The sequence below is a fragment of the Mchenga conophoros genome, linkage group LG15 (assembly GCF_057382185.1).
Source record: "Mchenga conophoros isolate Kocher_MC1m ecotype Shallow Benthic linkage group LG15, M_conophoros_male_GT1.1, whole genome shotgun sequence".
Classification (NCBI taxonomy): domain Eukaryota; kingdom Metazoa; phylum Chordata; class Actinopteri; order Cichliformes; family Cichlidae; genus Mchenga; species Mchenga conophoros.
Genome location: NC_140540.1, coordinates 6,779,673 through 6,802,147, shown reverse-complemented (window position 1 = coordinate 6,802,147; position 22,475 = coordinate 6,779,673). Strand labels below are relative to the sequence as shown.

The 22,475-nt window shown below is 41.2% G+C and overlaps 2 protein-coding genes across 4 annotated transcripts in view; one reads left to right on the top strand and one right to left on the bottom strand.

The window, feature by feature from the left end:
- stum (stum, mechanosensory transduction mediator homolog) overlaps positions 1-18,729 on the top strand; it is a 41,434-nt gene extending 22,705 nt beyond the window's left edge. The window contains exon 3 of the mRNA XM_085246054.1: positions 18,520-18,729. Coding sequence (XP_085102180.1) covers positions 18,520-18,539 — 20 coding nt within the window. The 3' untranslated portion in view covers positions 18,540-18,729. The remainder of the gene's footprint in view (positions 1-18,519) is intronic.
- On the bottom strand, positions 1,043-22,314 carry coq8aa (coenzyme Q8A, genome duplicate a). Of its 3 annotated transcripts, none has more exons than XM_085246048.1 (17): positions 22,184-22,314; positions 17,669-17,768; positions 15,568-15,647; positions 15,235-15,482; positions 14,960-15,152; positions 14,775-14,841; positions 10,799-10,873; positions 8,949-9,077; positions 6,653-6,738; positions 6,362-6,502; positions 6,027-6,108; positions 5,746-5,839; positions 4,454-4,595; positions 4,161-4,268; positions 3,982-4,047; positions 2,991-3,077; positions 1,043-2,805 (listed from the first exon to the last, which is right to left on the bottom strand). In XM_085246048.1, exons 1-17 carry the CDS (start codon positions 22,223-22,225, stop codon positions 2,509-2,511), a joined length of 2,037 nt encoding a protein of 678 aa, XP_085102174.1. In that variant the 5' UTR covers positions 22,226-22,314; the 3' UTR covers positions 1,043-2,508. The 3 variants fall into 3 exon arrangements, with proteins under 3 accessions (XP_085102174.1, XP_085102175.1, XP_085102178.1); XM_085246049.1 differs by lacking the exon at positions 22,184-22,314 and adding an exon at positions 21,803-22,131; XM_085246052.1 differs by lacking the exon at positions 22,184-22,314 and adding an exon at positions 17,887-18,196.
- Positions 22,315-22,475: the final 161 nt, after the last annotated feature.

The following is a 22,475-nucleotide window of genomic DNA, read 5'->3' as shown; positions in this document are numbered from 1 at the left end:
AACAGGTCTTAGTTTTCATTATATCACTGTAACCATTTTCCTTTTTCTTAGCAAAACGTGCAGAAACAAAGGGTAGCTCAAGACTTTTGCACAGTACTGTTTATACAAGCAGACTGTATTTGACTAGATTTAATAAAATAAAACCCTGATCAAGCTTTCCATACCAATACTTAATTGTTGTATAATTAGTTTGACTATTTTCTAACACACAATAAATACATGCTTCAGGGTCAGAGGTATAATTTATGACCTTTCATGTGTGCATTTATATGAATCTCTCATGCACACACACACACACAGCATTCAGTGTCAAGTACATGCGCCTGATTTAATCACTGCTGCTGTGTGTAATCTCTCCCGCCTCTGCACACCGGATATTTTTAATAAAGCAATATTGTACCTGCAGCCAGCTGAGTTCCATATAATTATCCGTCTGGCTTCAGGCTGCTTATGTTTTGTTTTCTCATCAGGATGTTGTCTCTACTCCAGCGGCTGACCTGTCAAGTCGCTGTGGGAGAACACGGCAGCGCCGTGTGCTGGATATTTAGTGAATTACATCAGGTTCTTCATGCACTTCACACTGAAAGATGAAAGCACCGGTTAACTGAAATTACTTGCAATAGGTTTGGGTTTCTCCAAACAAAAAGTATCACAAAGAGTGTGTCTATCGACGCCCACTCGCCCCAAAGCAACTCACCTCCCTGTGCGCAGGTAACAGCATGATTTATTTGCTCGGATATTTTAAGTGTGCGGGTTCACATCGTCTGAATAGTTCAGCGTGCCTTCTCATTTCCCAGGCTCTGTGCCAGTTCCTCCACTGCTGGCCAAGACGTAGCTAAATAAGGAAGATGACCTCTCTCCCTCTACTGTGTTTTCACTCGTTTTCTCTTTTAAAAACAGATTACAACCTAACCGAGGGGCCAGCACACATCAAAATCTGGGTTATACACACATATGCCTGGGTAACAGTGATAACGTAAAGCAGGGACCACACACACACATAAACCCACACAGAGACACCCCGACCAGAGTAGCTCAAACATTTACTCTTTTCATATATTTTATTACAACGTTCAGTTAAGAATGCATTTCGATTACAAAATTGAAACCCTCTGCTCAGTGATGCTTAATATGAAATATAAAGTAGAGATTTCTAGCTACAAACCATCTGCTAGAAACATCAGGCACCTTGTTTTTTTTCTCCCCCCCCCATTTTCACACCATATCATCATATCATCATAACAGTATTCACACAGCAGATCACAGAGAACTTTCACAGTCACACACCAGTTAGGAGGATTTTTCACCCAAGGAGGCGTGGAGAGATTACCGACTTGCGGGAGCGTGCCGAGCCCACAAGCTGATCTTGTGCGTTATCAGGACGAGCGCTTCCCATCCAGGTAGTTTGTGAACATTCAGGTCCAGTGTTTGATGTGTGAGCTATGACCTGTTTCTTCTGGGAAACATTCATTTCTAAGCAGAGAGCAACATGGATCCATGTGGTTTGTTAGTTTCTGACTGAAAATAAGGAAAAAAAACAATTCAGATTCAGGAAATCTGAATTATGTCTGACAGAATTTAAATTTTGAGCAACAATGATGCTAACTTGGCTAGTTAGTCCATATGAACACTGTTTAAAACCCAAAAAGAGGACAGAACCTATTTAAATTAGAGACTTTCATCCTCCTGTGAATTAAGCTTGACTTAATCTCATGCCCAAAACAATTTCCCTTAGAAGCTACAAGCTATAAACAACATCATTTAGTACTGTCTGGCTGCATTAATACACAAGATCCTGTATACTACATATACATATGCTAAAGTCACACATTCTTGTGTGTAAGTGCTGAGAAATATCACTTTGTCACCCCCTTTAAAAAAAAAAAACTAAACTAAACAAAATGCTTGAATAATTCTCATCATCTCTATTTTTATTTTATTAAAAAAAAAGACTGTAATTATCTGCAGTCTGCTTTTAGACCAATACCTATTATTTATAGCCATAATATCTAATTATTAAATGTGGGGTTTTTTTTAAAAAAGAAGCAGAAATACCTGCATTGTTATTCTGGCCTAAAATGAAAGCTTAGTTAACGCAATGCAATGTTGTGACATTTACGGTAAAGAGCAAACTTTACAGTGTATCCCAAAGCTCAACAAAACACAGCAACATAAGATGCAAGAATCATCGTGAAATCATCAAGAGATGCAAATTCAACCTTTTTACACTCAGTTTACACCTAAAACAAGGCTGCTTCTCTCCTTCACTCTTGTCTCTTACAGCTTTTTTTCTTCTGGCCTTAAACGCAACACGCACACCATGTTGCTGCTCCCTCTTTCAAACCAAAAATGATGGGTGTTGATATGTATGCAGGTCTTTTCATTGGATGCCCAACACGCTGGCGCTCGACGACAGTTTCCTTCCTCCGTTTTGGTATCTATGGGCACTTTTCTGTTGGCCCCCTTCCCCCCCATTCAGTCCATCATAATTCCAAACACAGATTGGTTTTATGCCGAGTCAGACGGTGGCGTGCGGCCTTCCCAGTACTTCTGATACGACATTTCGAACATCTCCCTGCACTGCAGCTGAGCATTCAACCGGGAGCAGATGAGGAACGAGCCGCCCATCTTACGGTGGAGCGAGTATGTCTCCTCCGGGGGCGGGGTGAGCCGGTGTTTGAGCATCACGGGGATGAGGTTGTGGATCCTCTCGGTGGTGGACTGGGAACCGAAGTCGAAGGGCACCGAGGAGGCAAAAGCCTCGCCGAGGATCATCACTGCATCCACGTGGGCATTCACCATTGCCTGGACAACACACGTAAAAAAACAAAAAACAAAAGAACAAAAAAATTTAATAAACCAAAACACATGCTTAACACATTATGTTTGCGCACTTTTACAACTCTCATTTACTTGTTTATGGCTACTCCACAGTGACAAAGCCATCATTTGTAAAGCAGAGCAGGCAGAAAAAGCTCAGAGATCATTACCTTGGACTCGTAACCGGTCAGGAACTTCATCTCGATAGATTTCTTTAGTACTCCCTCCCTGTTGCCCATGGCAGCTGAACGGATTATCTGCACAGGACACACACAGGTCGCACATGTCACTCTCTTTTTCTTCATTCAAATTTAGATTCGAATCTCTTGCGAGGATTTGGGTTGCCATGAATAATTAGGGTCTTTTAACACCTTCTGATTTGGCATTAAGATCGAGTTCACCAATCATCAGAGGCAAATGAGTACAAGTGTGAGTTACAAAATGTCAACATCAGCGAAAAAACTAAGACGTACATCTCCCCTCAGGGTTTACAACTACTGGAGCTTTATGTTGTCTCGTCTCTGGATTACTGCTAGAAATATTACAGCTGCACCTGCACTGTACTGCCAAAAGGATTCGCTCATCTGTCTCCACATGCATATGAACTTGAGTGACAGTCCATTCTTAATCCATACGTTTTAATATGATGTTGGCTCCTTTGCAGCTATAACAGCTTCAACTCTTCTGGGAAGGCTTTAAGAGTGTTTATGGGATTTCTGATTTTTTTTTTTTTTTTTTTTTTTAAAGATTTGTGAGGTCAGACACTGATGTTGAATGAAAAGGCCTGGCTCACAGTCTCCACTCCAATTCGTCCCAAAGGTTGTTTATCAGGTTGAGTTCAAGACTGTGGAGGCCAGTCAAGTTCTTCCATACCGCTCATCCATGTCTGTATGCACCTTGCTTTGGGCACTGGTGAGCATCATGTTGAAACAGAAGGAGCCAAACCCAAACTGATCCCCCAAAGTTGAGAGAATGAAAGAAATTGTTCAAAAAGTCTTGGCATGCAGAAGCATTAAGAGTTACTAAAGTCATTTAAGGCTTGACAATCTGAGATTAACATCCCACAGTCAGAAGATCAACACAGAAAAAGTTAGTGAAGCTCCATAAAGAGCATACATCATCACCATTCATGATAATTATATAGCAGCTGCCTGGTCTCACCTCTATGTAGACATCAGTGAAACATTGATCAAATCCTCTCGTGGCTCCAAAGTCCAACAGCGCCACCTAGAGGAGCACACGGCAGTTACCATTTCCCATTAACTGCCAACTTCATATTACTTATATTTACAGCTGAACAAACTTCATGACAACACACAACAGGTTGTACTGAAACTCACCCTGTGCGCCTGTGGATCATAGAAGAAGTTGGACCAGTTTGGGTCGGTCTGCATGTACCTGAACTCGAACAGCTCTCTGACACACAGAGTCAAGATGTTGAGGCAGATCTGAAAGAAAAGACAAAGGTATACATTCAATCTGCTGAAAAGAAACACATGCCAGATTGTACTCGCTTTTGCTTTTTTGTGGTGTTTAGTGTGTTGACTGAACTGGGATCCGCTAAGAAAGGAATGTCTGCAGTTGAGAAAGCCCCTCTGCACAAACTAACTTGTGTAATCATAACCATCCGTACCTCGTTCTTCAGCTCCTGAGAGAGGCTCTCGGCTTTGTCCAGGGGAAATCCAGGAACGAGTTCAGTAGTGAGAACATGGCGGCTGCTCAGCTCGTCTATCACCTCTGGTACGTAGAAGAACGGATGGTCCTTTAACAGCTCCCTGAGCCAGACGTGAGCAGATACAAAAACACATGAAATACAACTTAAGAACACAACACTCCACATAGAGTGTTAAGTCTATATATAAAACTGGCTAGCAATCACAGTTAGCCTGACCTTGAACCCAAGCAACGGACATTTAAAAAGGGGGGGTGGAATAAGCTAACTATATCTGTGTAACCCGAGTGTTTCAGGGGTGACGGAGAGCAGACTGCACAGTGCGGAGAAAGAACAGAAAGGAGAATCGAGCCATGATGTGAGCTCAAATACTCGATCAGTGCATCAGGGATTCTGTCGAGTACGATAGTGTGCTGTCACTGGCATGACAGTTAGGTCTACAGTCCACTTTATCCCAGCACATAGATTAATGCAGCCTTCCTTTTAACTTGGAAGTCAGACCTTGGAGCTGGGAATGACTGTCACACACGAGGTGACTGTGTTCCAGTGAGTACGAATACAGGCTCTGTTTTGCTCTGAAGCCAGGTGGCGCCATCACTAACAATACCTGGAGCACAATGCAATGCTGCAGCATGGTCGGTTCTCTGTGCCTCGCTGAATTAGAGAGTCACAAATACAACTGCTGCAGCTTTACTGCCATTTATCCTGCTTGAATCACGCAGTTGGGGTTGGTGGGACTTCTCAGACTTTTGTAAGTGGCAAGTTCCACTTGAGGGGCTGATCATGACCCAGAATTCAAGATTTCTGATTTCCCATTTCCAGTGTAATATAGCATTAGGCTCAGATTCCTGCACGTGAATTCATGACAGCTAGACCCTACACCTTTTATTTCTTAAAGGTTTAATCAGGTTTACATAGACTGAGTTTTAGAAATCCAGGATTTAAGATATGTTTATGAAATATGGAAACAAAGCGATAAGTTTTTCATTGGTCGGGTGTATTGCTAAATTAGTAGAAATTCAAATCCACTCAGAACCTCAAATTTGACCACAATCTGGGTGAAGACCTATTAGGTGATCACTAAAATCTGAGCAATGCCCCAGGAAAAGCAATTCTTGTAAATTGCCATAGCATGAGCTCACGAATCCTTTGGCCATATGAGCTAAAAATTATTTTCTTTAGTAATTTAATTAAAGGAAAAAATATTTCTCAAGCTTGGCTTTTAGATTACAACAACACTTGCTGCATAATACCTGAACTTCCTTGCACACTGGGCTTCTCTAATATAGTCACACTCCAGGGCTAGCTCTTTTCTCATGACATCTATCAGGTGCTCTGGAAACAGACCTAAAGACACAAACAAAACAGGACAAAAACATTGGGACTAGTCGTGGAAACAGTAACTCAGAAACAGGTAGAGAGAAGCAGACACAGGGAGATGAAGAGGATGCTGTGTGTGTGTGTGTGTGTGTGTGTGTGTGTGTGTGTGTGTGTGTGTGTGTGTGTGTGTGTGTGTGTGTGTGTGTACACACACCTTCAGGCAGAGCATTGCTCATATTCAGCACCGTCATCAAATTGTTGACATCACTGTTGATACTCTGAGCCACACCAGGATACTGAAGACAACAGACAGAGAGAAAAACTTTCAAACACTTTGTTTAATTTGATCACACAATCATATTTAGTATAAACAGTTAGCAAAGCAATAAATCTATTTTATTCAGTAAAAGCATGAGATAACTGGCTCACATGTTCCTCTGTAAGGAAACGCATCCATCTGATAATCAGATTATGCGTTTCCTGTATGCATGCAAGTTTAAGCGAGTGTTGACAACACGAGGACGCAGTGTCACATGTTTTTATCCTAACCTGTATTTTCATGGCCACCTCCCTGCCATCCTTCATCCGTGCAAGGTGAACCTGCCCGATGGACGCTGCCGCAAAAGGGCGTTCCTCAAACATTTCCAGCTTGTCCCTCCAGTTTGGGCCCAAATCGTTATTCAGTGCTTTCTGCAGACAGACAAGCGCAAGTAGGATTTTAGCATCACTGGAAAAAAAAGTCTTTCAAAAGAGCCAGGGGCAGGAATCACAATGTAATACAACTTAAATCATTAAATAAAATATAAGTTGCTGAGGAAATGGCATAACTATCAGTCTTACTGTCATTTGTTTGATTGGCATGAAGTCAGCACTCTGTCTCACACGCTCAAAAATCTTGGCAAGATGAGGATTGATGAAAGCGTCATCTGAAACATAAAAACATCTTGAGATCTTTAATTACAGATTAAGTTAAGTGGTTCTCAAACATTTTACCTGCCATTCCCCTCATAAAAGCTAAAAAACAAACCAATGAAAAAAAAAAAATCCAAACATGCTCCTCTACCCACAACTTTGAGCAATCATTGAGCATAAAGAATGACCCCAAGTTCAACTCTTGTTAAATAAGGTCAGCGTGATAACATCAGCAAACCCATTTGCTTATTTTTTCACTACCATATTGCGTTGCATAACGCAACCTGAGCGGCACCATTACTTTAGAAAAAACCCCAAAAAACATGAACGACACACAGGAGTGGGTGCTGAAACACGTACGAAACAGGCACCAGGGCCTAATCATCAAAGATCAAAGTAACATTTAGACACTGCGTGATGCAAAAAAAACATTCTCTCTCTCTCTGAGCCAGTGTGTGAGGGGCAGCTCTCCCGCTCTCTCACAGGCCAGTGCACAAACACAGATCCTGCTCTTAGTGACTGTAGTGCAGAACTGAATATGTGGATATGCCTCGCTACAGTCAGAGGACTCTCGTTGATTTAAGTGCAGCCGGTTGTGAGAAATCTGAGAGAAACATGCATCAAATACAGACTGAAAAATGCAGTTTTTGGCTGACTGGCTTATGGGTCACCTGTTCTTATCAGACGTGCTTTATTTATACTTGCAGCTTAGAGACGAAAAACTGAGTCAACTTAACTTTACAGACATGAGTTAATGATCAAAGGCAACGGTTTGCTAGCTGATTGTGAAGCTGTGGGTCCGCTTATAAACACAAGCTGAGCTGTCAAAAGGAAAAATCACAGTGTGAGTGTGAGAGCAGTCGGAATATAGAGTAACAGCACAAATGTAATTGTGCAATTACTCAGCAATTTATCATAAACAATTAAGCCAGACACATCGATATAATGTGTAGATTAAATTGCTGTGTAGTTTCCTACTAAAATGTGTAGTAAAAGTACAGTTTAGTACTTTGTTTAATGGGACTGAAAATTGTAGATACTACATAAATAGCACATACAGCAATCAAGCTTTAATACTCATAATAATTGCCTGATTTTACTGCTTGAGTACAATAAACCACATCATAATCATAATCAGCGAGTTAAATCAGACTCGCTGTGTGAACTGATAGATTGCCAGTGTCTAATGTTGGCTTTGGCCGGCGCTGCAGAAGATATATGTAACCAGGATTAAAGACTTTATTAACAGTTTCAGACCTCTCGAGGTTAACACAGTTTTGAGTGCTGTGCTAAAAGAGCACAATGGCTGAACAGACAATCATCTGCCCAGCACTGCATTCCCGCCATGGCAGATAAATGTCAGCAGAGGACAAAGACTGCAGGGATTTCTATCCTCTGCATATAGTCAACCGCAGACTACTATTATTATTATTATTATTATTATTATTATTATTATTGTTATTATTATTATTATCATCATCATCATTTCCATTTCAGCTTTTTACATTTTCTGTGAAAAGAGCAGAGAGATTGTGTGTGTCCACCCACAGAATATTACATTAACCCCTGTCCCAGCCACACTTCGAAACTGCAGTTTGTCACCACTTGAGAGACATGGTAACACTGCTCAACAGGTCTCAGCACAGTGGACTGACCTGGTCTTTTTTGAAGCCGCTGCCTTCCTCTCTCCTGCTACCGTCTTCATGGCTTATTATATTTACTGCACTGCACTGTTCAGGCAAAGATGGCACGAATACCAAAGGAAAAGGTCACTAAATCAAGGTTGGGCAGAGGTAGCAACAGAGCTAAACAAAGCTGTGATGACGGGTTTACTGCTGTTACCTGACACGGCTTCATTAACTCACTGGTTGTGTCGTTTACTGCCGCTGGCCTCGCTCTCGGATTATCTGTTTGTGTACAAGCACTGACCTAAATGCAGGTTAGAGCCAACACAGAGCCGCAGTATAAAGACGGCAAAAAAAACTAAACAAAAACAAACAAGCTCACCAAAAAGTCCTCTGTCCCAACTCTTAGTCAGTTTACAAGTTCTCAGCTACTACAGCACACGGTCAAGCTAACCTGCACCACAATAATCAGCCTGAAAACTGTGATTTTATAGAGAGTGTTTCCCTTCACATAATCCAGGGTAAGGAATTCTTTTTATTCACCAGCAGAAAACTTTAAAAAAAATCTAAATTTCAATGCGACTATGTCCGTCTCTCACCTTGAATGCTGAGCATCTGTCCCAACTTTAATGCAGCTCCTCTGACTTTGCACAGAGTTCTGACAATGCGCTCAGCGTTGGCCTCGGACAGGAAAGGGCTCGAGTCCAGAACTGCTTTCCTGTTTTCACCTGAAGACAAAAAGAAGTATTACATTTGCATGTAGTGCATTTTGTTATGCATGTTAAGTGTTTTATCCAATCAGCAGGCCAATAAACAATAACTGTAAAAATCATACTTACTTTTCTTAATTGTGATTACATAAAACGTTTCACAGATTTCATTAAGTATTTGTATGTATTTGCTTTTTTCCATACAGACAGATTTTGCACCTGAAGTGCTTGTTTGGTCATGTGACACATATTTTGAATTTAAACTTATCCCCACATAGTTGTCTGATCTCCTCTGCTATTTTTTTTTTAGTCTTTGAACATTTTTATTGAGGCTTATTTTGATAACTTGATTGATAATCTGCTCCAGAAAGATTAAAAAATTTGCACTGACCATTAAAATACACAGTGTAACAAATGTAGGCCGTGCAGAAACTAAACATCAACAAAAGTGGCCACCGTGATAGTAGTCGTAAGGTCGTCGTGCCCAATTAAACTGTCAATTCTACAAATATATATGATTGTGGGATTTGTATACGCCATACAGATGTGGGCACTCACATTTATATGAAGTAGGCAATGTTTCTGCAAAGTTTTGTCAAGACTGGTCTGTGGTCTTGTGTGCACAGTCAGGTTCACAAGCTCTTGTGTCACATTTACTGTTTTTCTTCTATGCAGCAACACAATTACTTTAAAATAAGGCAACAAGGATTTGACTGAAGGACAAACGTTTTAATTCAAGGATTTAAGAGAAATATTTCGTGCAACATTTAGGAATTATGGACAATTTTTAGAGAGTCCTTACATTTAAGCCTACCCCGTATTTGCAATGTGCAGGACTACTGTTGTGTATTTGTGACTTACTATATAAGCTATATGCAGAACACTGGCAGTGCGTAAAAACAAAAAACTAAAAAAGAAGAGTTGAGCAGTCCTGCTAGTGATGCATGTGACTAGCCTTATCAAGATAGTCATCCTTAGCATGAATGCCTATCTTGCTTTTCCAGCTTTACTGCTAGAACATGCATATCTTGGGAGTGATGTTACTCGCAGCTCCAGTATCCGACTTCTGTGGTAAATGGGACGCAGCGCTGTGGATCTGACTGTACCAATGTGTGAGGGGTGTGACTGTGTACGTGTGTCAGTAGGTCATCAGGTAGTACGCTCTGGTACATCTGAAGCTGCCTTCAGAGGCTTTAATGAAGATTACACACACACACACACACACACACACGTTCAGTGTGTGCCTGGGATTAAAGCGCACACAAAAATAAATAGCAACAAACAGATGCATAAATGCCACAGATTTACGCCTGTACGCTCTGTTTCAGCTTAGCCTGTGTTTCAGGATTAGCAGGTTGACGAAGCAGAGCAGGGACGTCTGTTTAGGGGGCAGGCTGTAAGGGAGATGGCCTAATTGAAGTGTGCAACATGTAATAACATGCAAGAGGGATTGGTGCTGAGGGCAATTCATAGGAATGCTGCTGCAAAATCTCTGCATGTTGTTACCATAAACCAAAAACAAACGCACCGTGAGGAGTCCTCACCACAACATTACTAAGATTTTTTTCTGTGTATACTACTGTTAAGAACAAGTGTCATGTAAAAAATGAATAAATATGCCAGTGTTTTAAAAGCAAACAGTGAGGTTTTCATCCATTTCTTAGCTGTAACGTGTAAATCCCGCTCACTGCTCGAGCCACTTAGGCGTGTGTGTGCGTGTATGCATTTCTGAGTGTTACCTTCTGCGCCGTTTTGTCTGATGCTCTTCTTGGCGAATTCTGCTAGAGCTCCAATACCCAAACCTACAGCCAGACCTGGTGCAAACACACAGAAAAACCAAAACACATACCAATGTATTACAACAACAAAGACCAATGCGTTTTCATCATTAACACACAAATACAACACATTTTAAAGCACTGAATGCGTCATCTGATGATGTTCTGCTGTTTTTTTTTTTAATTTATGAAAAGAACAAAACAAAGCTCACATCTACACTGACAGTAAAACACAAATCATGCAGCGTATGTATAAAAAAAAAAAATCCTTTTAGTAAATCAGAGTATGGACAGGCTGCGGCTTTAACGGGACCCTCACCTCTGCTCTGTCATGAGTGTAAATAACCTGACTAAACGAGGCCATCTGTTGCAACTGCTATCACTCCTATCAAAATAAAACATATGCAACAGAAAATATGACAAAAATAGAAAGCAAACAAAGCCTTTGATCGTGTCAGTATTTGGCAATGGCTGCAGTAGTAACAGTTGCATCCAAAACATGGAAATAATGTCAAAAAAAAAACTGAAAGCTTTTGGAAAACTCAATCATGTTAGAAATTAGAGGATTAAAAGAAAGAGTTTGCGCAAGTGGGCGGTTGTTTGTGAAGTTCCTCTGAGCTTGCTTCTAACTTACATAACTCAACGTTACATAATCAGTTAGTCAGCGGCCTCTCTGAAGCAGAGATGCAGCGGTGGACGGACAAATGGGGACGCGGTGTGCTTCAGTGTCATGTATACAAGTCAACTGAGCACTTATTCATCATTGCTTCGTGTGTGTGCGTGTATGAGTGTAACTTAACGTGTAACTTTTCCTTTCACAGTAATGTCATGTGCCTGTGTTTTGTTTCCTGGTTTAGAGAGGATTTGCAATGCACAGATTTAAACACTGAATATGAGGCAGCCGGTTACGTGACTGTACCTATATAACTGTATGATGTCAGCATGTGCAACTGTCAAGCCAAAGAGAGATCAGCATTTCCAGCAGCATCTCTGAGTGACATATTTTGTTTTCCAGACCACGCACAAGTGTCTGTCCATCATTCGATCTCAAGAAAAGCAACGTGTTTGCAAAAATGACTGCGGTGCTTATTCTCGTCAGTTTATTTGGTATTCAGAACCAAACTGCACTGTCAGCAAAACCTTTGGAAGCGGTGACTTGAAAGGCAACGGCGAGAGGAGGCCGATGCCACGCAATAAATCGGTTTGGTGCTTTTTGCCTTGTCCGACTTTGTTGCCAAATGTTGTAGGGGAGTGAAGGACGGGGTCGAGGCCAGGCTCATGCATCGCCTCCTCTTTTCAACACCTTCTAAATGTTACCGCTGTCAACATGCTGAATCATCTCAGCTCTCTACCTGTCGCGGCTCTCTGCAATTCCAACATGTTTGGAATGAGCTGTGGCTAAATTCTGCAATGTCGACATTCCATGCTGACTTATGTGAGGCTGTTCATGTTTCACTTCTGTCCACTTTATATTCTCGTTCACATTTCTGGCTCCGGTTTGACTCTGTGCCTCCTCCTGACAGATCCATCATCTGTCTGAGGAGAAGTTCCTAACACAAAAGCTGCCGATCAGTTCTCTTAAACTACTTCTGAGGCTAGCTGCGAGGTCTTTGCTGTGCTTGTGTGAACATTAGAGCTTTGAGTAAGATTAGCACTGAAAAAACATCCTGTCGTGGCACAATTTGGAGGATTAGAAGAGACACTTGATATGTTTAAAGTTACTGACTGAATAATGTGAAGTATTTTTTTATGTATTAAATGTCTCGTACTATTAATGTGTGAACAGAATGTAATCCAACATATAAAAGCTGATCTCCCACAGCGCTCTCTGTTGCCTCTGAAGTGTTTATGCTTGCTGCTGAGATCTTTTTTCAGGACCTTGCCTCTGCTCTCAATGTTCAACACTAGCAACATTAGCTAATGTTAGCTTAGAAATTGCATCCCCTAATCACCAACGTCAACAAAAAGGGTAAACTCACACTGCAACACAAACTCCACAATAAAAAAACAACACAAAAACAAAGAAACAAAATAAAACACAAATGTTGCTAGCGACAAGGTTAGCAAGAAAGTCATCCAACGTCAGGCAGCTAGCCTCTAGTGTTGTAAGGTAAGTCAACAAGTAGCAGGCTGATGACTTCAGTCATTTTCTGGAAGATACACATTGAACCTTTGGCTAATGGTTAACTCACCAGCCACTTTATTAGACGCGCTCAATTGATTACTAACACAAATGTCTAATCAGTCAATAAAGTCAACGACAGCAATCAAGATGACCTGCTTAAGCTCAAACTGAGTATCAGAATCGGGAAGAATGGTGAGTTAAAACTGGGGTTTTCCCCACACAACCATCTCTAGAGTTTACAGGAAATGGTGAGAAAAAAAAAGAAAGTATGCAGAGAGCTGTAGTTCTCTGGCTGAAAATGCCTTGTTGATGTCAGAGGTCAGAGAAGAGCCAGACCGCTTTGAGCTGACAGGAAGGCAACAATAACTCAAAAAAGCACTTGCTGCCACCAAGGTATGCAGAAAAGCATCTTCGAACGCAAACCACACTGAATCTTAAAGCAGCTACGCTACAACAGTCTTAGATCACACCAGGTGCCAGTCTTGCAGCTACAAACAGAAAACTGAGTTGCAATTTACGTGGGCTCACCAAAAATTGACCAGAAGAAGACTGGAAAAACGTTGTTTGGTCTGATGAGTCTTGATTTCTGCTGCAGCACTCTGATGGTAGGGTCAGAATTTAGCGTAAACAACATGAAAACACGGATCCATTCTTGGATCTGTGCTTCCATGCATCATTAAATACCACAACCCACTTTTGGAATGGGGTGGAGCGGGATCATTCGCATCATGGACGTGCAAATCTGGAGAAACTGTGCGATTAGATCGTCTAATTCTAACCAGAATGTCTAATAAATATCTCCATCACCTTGTTGCATCTATGCCGCAAATAATTAAAACAGTTCTAAAAAATAAAAACAGGTCCAACCTCATACTGGTGTGCATAAAAAAGTGGCAAGTGAGTATATTGTAAACCAGACAGAGAATGTTAAATTTTAAAAATCAATTTTAGATTTTTTCTTTAATGTACATAACTTATTATGTACATTAAAGAAAAGAAAAAAAGCATTAATTTATTCATTAAATGTGTCAAAGACAATAAATGGAAAACTGTGAACGTGGTGAAATAGTAGATTAACAACAGCCGTGTGCACTACAAAGTCAAACACATTTCATTCCTTTTATGGCTGCACGATTGCAGAACTCCCTTTCAGGCTGCCGGTGTCTCGCTGTGCCAGCTTGTAGCTGCCTAACAGGGCATGTTTTTATCTCAACAGGAGCAGATTAGTTAAAGAAAAGGCTGAGGAAGCTTGACCTCATTTCTAGAGGTTTTTGTTTTGAGTGCGGCTCCAACGTCTGACAAGCATGTTACACACATTTCTCAATGTCTTGTTTCCTTCGGTTCCTTTAAGGGCTTTGTTTTTGTATTCGCTGCCATTTAGAAATGGCCTTATGTAGTCACGTGAATTTATTAGTACTGTCTTAACACCAGTGACCTCACCTAAAAAGGTAAGTGGGAGGTTAAAAGATTACAAGATTAGGTGACTAGAATTTTACCAACTCAGTTTTTATATATTATTAAGCACAAAAAAAGCTCAACAATTAGACAACATTTCACCAACACAACTAGATCTTTCAATTAATAGAGACTCACTTTGACTTCTGTGTAATCAGAAAGAACACACTCTGTTTTCAAATATTAGTTTGAATGTAGGACCCAATAAATGTCATCTGGACCATTAAAAGCTGAGGTCTAGCCACACAAAGCTTTACTTTGCTGCTGATGTATATGCAGACTTGCACGACTACAGATACAGTCAAATATTAACATCCACTGAATCATCCATGACTCAGACGCAGTGTAATGCTGTACCTCCAAAGTTGGCCAATCTGCTGATCCGGGTCACGGGCACTTTCCTCTCTCTGGCTCTCTCACTCAGCTGAAGAAGACACAACGCAATGTGACTTTCCATTAAAATTTGAAACCAATAGCAGAAATTAAGCGTTTAAACGAGTAGCTTTGTGTTCAAGGAACAGGAAATGAGAAAGAGGAATTACCATCTGTTTATGTGGTTTTCCATCAGTCCCCTTGCTCTCTCGAGCTTTCTCGATGTCTTCGGCCGTCAATCCCCCCATCGTGGATGGGTCCTGATGGTAGCTCCTGAACTGACTGACAGGATGCTGAAAGTAAAGCTGCCTCCACACATGTTTGTTCATTCTGTGGTTGTAGAGCTGACGTCCACTAAGATGTCTGCCACAGAGAAAGCAAAGAGAATTACCTTAATCCCCCATAACCGGCAGCAGTGATTCGTTTATGGCACAACCATTCTTACCTCACATCTTGGTGGTAGGATCTGGTGTTCCCACTGAACTGTTTGCTGGGGTCTTTGTATCCTTCAAATACTGAGTGTTTCCCACTGGCATGCTTCGCCCCTGTTGCTGCGTCATCGCTGCTTCCTGAGTGATCCACTGTGAAGTCTGCACCTTCATCCCTGAACTCTGAAGTGTTGAATGTGCTGTCATCTGGAGGAAAGTCGAAGTCGGACTCTGAGGAATAGCTTTGCTGCTGGCCGGACATTTCCTTTAGAGACAAATGCATACATTTAAAACAAAGTCAAAGTACCGTTATGACATTTATTAAAATACACAGTATTATCTGCACAAACCTGGATTTTTACCATGGCTGCCGAGATGCCTTGCTCCGCAGCTGATTGGACACTTTGGACAGCAGCGCCTATTCCTGGGGCTGGTTATACAAATACAGGAAACTTCAAGTTGTTTTCTGCTAATAATAAAGCAACTATTGTGTTAATATTTTATAAACTTCATTATGAACAATGCATCTTAGTGTTCTGGTTAAAATTAGTCAACTGAATATTGCAGAAGGCCCTTCGTTCCTGTGGCCATCCAGTTTCCTGGACCAATTCCTCCTTTTTCTTTATTAACTGTAAAACTTTCATTTCTTTTAAAACTTGAGCAACAGTTACAAAACAGCTTTAGGATGTCCTTTTACGCAAGGCTACTGTGCTGTTATTTAGAAAATTATTCCAAAGTCGTCAATCATAAAAACGATTCTGTTTGCCCTCAGTGGACAGCTTAATGCAGACACACCCCAGTGTGTCACAATCTGAGATCCACTGGTGGGAAGACTACAGCCCAATCGATTTATCGGTGGGTTGATTTTATTGTATGATACTGGCTATTTGCTGATTTATCAGTGGCGGCATTTATATTACTAAACTGAAATAAAAGTAAAGAAGAAATGGAGAAACAGCCTTCAACCATGTAATGAGTGTTGACATTACACAGTTTGCCCACCAGGGGGCTCTCTGCAATGTCCTTCAACAGCCAAATAACAACCAACTAGTCTAAGCAGAGATGGGCGGAGCATAAACGTAGTAAATAACTACACGCATTAGGGAAATCTGTTAATGTTTCACGTGCTGTTTTCATACGGATCATGCGATGACCCTGACAGGGTTAAAAACACTGCAATTTATAAAAAAAAAAAAAAAAGCAACAGCAAATAGAAAAACAAAAACAAGCACACAAAACACAACAGAAGTGTTCGGGGACATAATAATGTGACAGAACAGCTGAGGAAGTGACAGAAATGGACACACTTAAAAGAACAGAGGGTTCGTCAGTGCTGTGATCAAGAAAAAGATGCAGGTAATGTGTGTTTTCATTGCATGACTCATATATATAATACTGTAGACACATGTTTGCTATTAGCTTATCACTTATCCCTTCCACAGCTCTTCTGTCATGTTATCGTTTCCCCAAAAACGCCTTTTCTTGTTTTCTTAAGTTGCAGTGCGTTTGGTCTCTCAGGGCCACCGTAGGATTCTCTTCACCCATCTCACCTGATCCCTAGCATCCTCCTCTGCCACACCAACCCTCTGCGTGTCCTCCTTCACTACATCCATGAATCTCCTGTGAGGTCTCCCTCTTTTCCTCCTGCCTGGCAGCTCCATATTAAACACCCTTGAACATCATCTGCACATGTCCAAGCCTTGCCTTTTTAACTTTGTGTATAAACCTCTCATTTTGAGCTGCCCCTGATGTGCTCATTTCTAATTATGTCCATCCTGGTCACTCCCAATGAATGTCTTAACATTACATTACAAGTTGGGCTCCAAACCAAACAAGTACTGAAACACTAACAAAAGTTCTTTAGCTGCCTGAAAATTAGACATGCCACGTTAAAGAACACTCGCTATTTGTTATCAAGTTGTAGATAGAAGTCAGTTCAAGCACTTACAAACATTTACTTATAACTTTGTGACTTTTTACACTACAGTACAAATGAACTTCCTGTCAACACGTTTTGGCTATAAAACTGACACAATTTGAACATTTCATTTATCAGTGACAAAATGCTTGCTACAGGGATGTCAGGATTTCTGTGTTCTCATTCTGAACCCTGCTGCTGTCCAACATCTGTGTCTACTTTTGCCTCCTCAAACCATTTTCTTTTCTTCCTTTAGCTCCTGATAAACGCTGAGCTCTAGGCTCCTTATCCTATCAGCAGACTCGAGAAGGAGTCACCTTCACACAAAACACAGTCAATACAAAGCAAATGAATTGGTTTTCCTCCCAGAGGGGAGGGGATTTAACTGGGCTGTGCCTCATATCATTTGAATGAAAGTCAGTTTTGGGGTCGCTGCAAGTCCCACACGGAAATGTCTGGTTTAGTAAAGTGGGAACATGACTACCAAAGAAACAGAAAGATAAAAGCACAGGGAATATTGTTCAGAAACATACCTGTCCCACTGCGGAGGGTGTTGGTCTGAGTCTCTACGACTGCCTGGCTCAGCTTAGCCAGGCCTCGCATTAGCAACATCATATCACCTGCCATGATGGACTACAAACAGAAGACAGAAAGACAACAAAACAGAGAAAAATGTGGGGTGAATGTCATCCTTTGATTCCCCTGGAAGCTCCGACACAAAGCAGTCAGAGATTTTAATGTGTCAGTTTACCTCTTCAGGGAAGATAAAAAAAAGACCATAGAAACAAAGAAGGCAAATGGAAAGAAATAAAACCCGTTGTCGAGTCACTGCCAACAGAAACACTCACAAACATACACAGCTGTCACATCTTGAGAGGACTTTAATACTCTGTCTAAAAATACCCATGACCTCCGATCCCTGTTTGGGCACACGGAGACACAAGAAAGGGAAGGCGAATGCTTGTAAGCTGTGAGCATGCGTGCATGTGGTCCAGGGCTGCATCTGAAAATGTCACTGGAAACAAAACGGGAGGAGAGCAAGGGATAAATCTTTCAGCTATTTTTGTGCACGAGTGAGTGTGGGAGCACGTGTTGAGTTCATGCTCGAGGCCCACCGTCATATTTTATGCCGAGCGACGGGACGACGAGGCTGGTTTTCTATGAATCTAAAAATGTCGCATCTTCCTTTCAGGAAACAACCTGGTTATCTTTACAGACTGTTAAAGCTGTTGCTATTGTGATGGCAACGCTTGAAAGCAAATCTCAAGATTGAGTTAAGACACGAATAAAACTTGGGTTTGTTTCAGGCTTATCTAAACAGCAGAGCCACCGCTGCATTCCTGCCTCTTACAGCTTGCTGCCTGTTTTTGTTACAATGTTACAGGTGCTGCTTTGTGGGCGTGACAACAGGCTCCAAAACAGCTTGGCGAGGATTTGGGCCTGTGGAGAAAGCTGCTGGGGCTGTGGCTGAAGGAATCTACGCAACATATCAATAAGCGTGTATGTGAAGCAGTGCACATACATCGCCTGAGTCAGAAGTGGGTCATCCATCCTCCTTCAGGGCTGCTCTGTTTTCAGATGGTGGATACTTTGTGACACAAGGAACTAGGGCTGCTCAATTAATCGAATTTTAATCACGATTACGATCTGGGCTTTCAACGATCATTAAAAATGACTGAGCTGATTATTAGCCCCTCCCTCATTTATCCGCGACACCTTAAAGGCCGGTCCGTGAAAATATTGTCGGGCATAAACCGGTCCGTGGCGCAAAAAAGGTTGGAGACCGCTGATTAAGAGGACCCGAGGGAAGCTCGGAAAGCTAAGCAGAAGTTATTTGGAGAGTGACTGCCGTTGGTTGAAAAGAGAGTTTAAAAAAAAAAACTTCAGTGGTGTTGCACACTATTTTATATTATTTTTTAAAGTCATTGTTAACCCTTTAAAGCCGGTCAGAGCAGCACGCTCCGTTTTGCATAACTATTTTTAAATCCCTGTAGAACCTGAACCGTGTAAGCTAGCGCAATAATTTGTTTTGCATATGAAACCGGAGGAGTTGTACTTACATCTGATGCCATCAGCTTGTCCTCGCTTGCAGGAACAAAAACATAATATTCCAGAAACACGCTTCGCCGTTCCTATCAGCTGTTCGTAACACTTCCCACAGTGAAATGATGCACCTGCTGTTTTCTTTGCAAATTTGCATCATAGGATTGTTTTTTGTTTTTCCTGCAGTATATAAAAATTGCTGTATCTCCAAAATAAAACTATGAAGACACTCAAAATAAATTTCCTGTGGTGGGAAACTATTTTTTGCAACTTTATTGTATTTAAAGTTTTGAGGGATAAGCCTCTTAAATTTCTCCAAGTAGAAATATATGTAAACAAAACAAAAGCGATTTTCAATTTTTTTTGTAGTTTATTGCACTTTTTTTGCAATTTATGTAATTACTATGGACTTAATGCATACATATTATTAAAATATGGGCTATAACAGTTGTATTGATGTATAGCAACTTGAAATGCTCCCACAAATGGCACTACAGCATGTAAAAAAAATAATATAAGCTCTGGTGGACTTGGTTCTATAGTAGGTCTTAAAGGGTTAAATAAATATCGTCAAATAATCGTGATCTCAATTTCAGTGAAAATAATCGTGATTATCATTTTTGCCATAATCGAGCAGCCCTACAAGGAACCAAGAGGAAGGGGAAGAAATGAAGAGTTTGTGGAAAGACGTGATAGGATTTATTCTTTTTTTTTTTTTTAGATCAGTAATATTTGCACTGGAATAATCATGTTTGAGAAATCTGAATGCTCATTTTCCTTCACAGTGTTTAAGATTAAATTTAAAGATTAAGTTTGAAAGTTAAAATAGCTATAAAGGGTACAGCTAATTCATCTCGTTTTTAAGGTAATTTCAGTCTTTGATTTTATAGAAATACAACACTCTTTCCAATTACAAAGCTGTGCCATCTTAAACTTAACTTCCCACAATGTGCCTCTTCCAAGATCCCTTACTTGTTTATTTAGACCTAAATCTGTAAAAGACAAATCTCCTACTGTACTTAGATTCCACGGTTATAAAATCAAGATTCAGAAACACTTCAGGGGTTTTTTCTGGCTTAGAATGTGCCCTGGTCCACATTCATTACAGTGCCGTTGATTTTTCTCTGGCTGTGACTAAGATGTAATTTTATTGCCAAATGTAATCGGCTGAGCAACTTCCCATTTGCCAGAGTCGGTGTGTGGCCTGTGTGTGTGGGCCCCGAGCCCTCATCTCCAGAGGAGGGAAACTAAAAGGTATGATTTTGGTAATAGCGTACTGACTGTGTGGCAAATATGCACACCTAAGCCGCAGCTGTTGTCTGCTGCTCAAGCTGTTGTCTCACCGTTATGGAAATAGCCCAAGCAGTGTTAGTCAGCGTCTGAATCCTGCTCAGTCCACCTCATGGCTTCCTGACAGTCTACCATCACTTGCCCTTGACAAGCGTTCCTGAGCCAAGAGTGGGAAATTTTTCCCGTTAACTTTGCAGTGGCGTCACCACCGTTTATGAGGGAAACGTGAATAAACTCACGTCGTCCTGCGAGACTCCTGGAAAAGAAGAGTCTCTCCCATTTTAATAAACTGCACAATCAAAGGCAGTTCCTGCATTAAAAATAATGCAATCACAGCCAGCTGTTACACTTTTATCTGTTAGCACTTCATAGAGGCTTAGATTGACCTACCTCACTTTTATGTGTACATAATCTGACATGGTAAAATGGGAAAGCATGCTTCTCTATTTTATTAGATTTTTGGCCAAATTAATGCTATTAGTTGTATCACAAGAGACCATGAAACACATTATAATATATAACAACTAAAACTTTTAACAATAATATAACATCGAGGTGATGATGGGTACTGGGACTGACATTAAAAAAAAGGAAAAAAAAAGAAACTTCTCAAAAATTATAATCGTCCATAGTAATAGATGTGTTATATGTTTTAGAGTGTTTGATTCTTGAAATGATTGCTCTAAAATGTTGTGCAGATATAAAAGTTGTACAATTACTACAGGAAACTATTAACAATAGTTTCAGTTAAAGGTTAACCGAAACGAAAACACGTACACGAGTGTCAACAATTGACTTCCGTTTATGCCAAATAAGCGAAATTTTATTTTTCCCGCAGTACCTGAAATAAACATATGCTAGTCACTAGGTGCACGCTCTTCCAAAAATGTATAAATTTGGAATTAAGCTTTAACACACGTTTTAACAGCGTAACGAGACACTACGGCCTCTCTTCTTTCAATGCAAGGGCACAACGACAGTTGTCCTTTTAAAACTCCTCCTAACTCACTTCCTCGTAGGCGACCGTGCACGAGACTTCATAACAACAAACTCGTGCCACGTTAAGGAGTTAAAACTAGCATTACGGCTGCTGCGAATAGCCTGCGCAGATTTCCAAATGTCCCGAATAAATTAGCGCTCGGTCTGCAGCTTGACAAAGTTTGTACAAGTACGGGGCAGCCATGGTCATGGCAGGCACGTCAGCACGCCGCTGCGCAGGATTTTTCACGTTCAGCTGGTTTGAGGCTGAAGCGACGAGAAGCGGACGAGGCCAACCAAAAATATACTTGACTGCGTACATAATAATTAGCAGCTAATGCACGATAGGTACTCACCAGCAGCTGTCGTGTGGGCTCTTTGCTGGTTTCCCCAAGTCTTATCAGATAAAGTGGCCCGCCTATGGAGAGTCAAAGCAGCCGATGTTTATTTGAGCTGCAGCAGCACTTTCCCGAGGATACTCTTTATCTTGGGAAACGGTGTGCTAACAGCAGGAGCTAAAGGTTATTTACTAGCCGCCCTCCTCCTCCTGCTGCTGCTACTGCTGGTAGCGTTTAATCCAGTTTGTCTCCCTCTCTCTCCACCATGAGGTCAAACCATATTTACCAACTTCTCAACACCAAGAACGGTGCGATGACGTAACCCGCTCGTGTGTCGTGCAGCGATAATGAGGAACGCACACACTAAGTCGAAATTTACCACATACAAGAAGGACGTACCAGAGTCCTTCTAGACTTTGGGGGGCTGGAGGGGCGGGACATGTACAACCACCATGTTTATTTTTCGGGGGTCCTCCTGCTTTATTATCAAAAGCTATGTACTGAAGCTAAATTGACATAACTTTAGCTTTACAAGACTCTGGTTTTTCTCCTCCCTCGCGGGACGCTCTCTACTCCTATTGGTCCTCCGCCGTCTGTTGACAACACAAGCAACGGTTGTTTGACGGGAGGCGGAGTTTAAAGGCGCGTGCTGATTGGTTTATCACGGAGAAAAACAAAGTGACGGTTAGAT

Bases quoted from the DNA above. Each gene is read 5' to 3' on its own strand.
- coq8aa (XM_085246048.1), bottom strand. From the start codon at position 22,225: ATGTCCCGCCCCTCCAGCCCCCCAAAGTCTAGAAGGACTCTG. The intron at 9,078-10,798 runs GTAACACTCAGA...TTTTGTCTTCAG, and splicing joins CAGACAAAACGGCGCAGAAG to GTGAAAACAGGAAAGCAGTT. The intron at 4,048-4,160 runs GTGAGTTTCAGT...GTGCTCCTCTAG, and splicing joins ATGATCCACAGGCGCACAGG to GTGGCGCTGTTGGACTTTGG.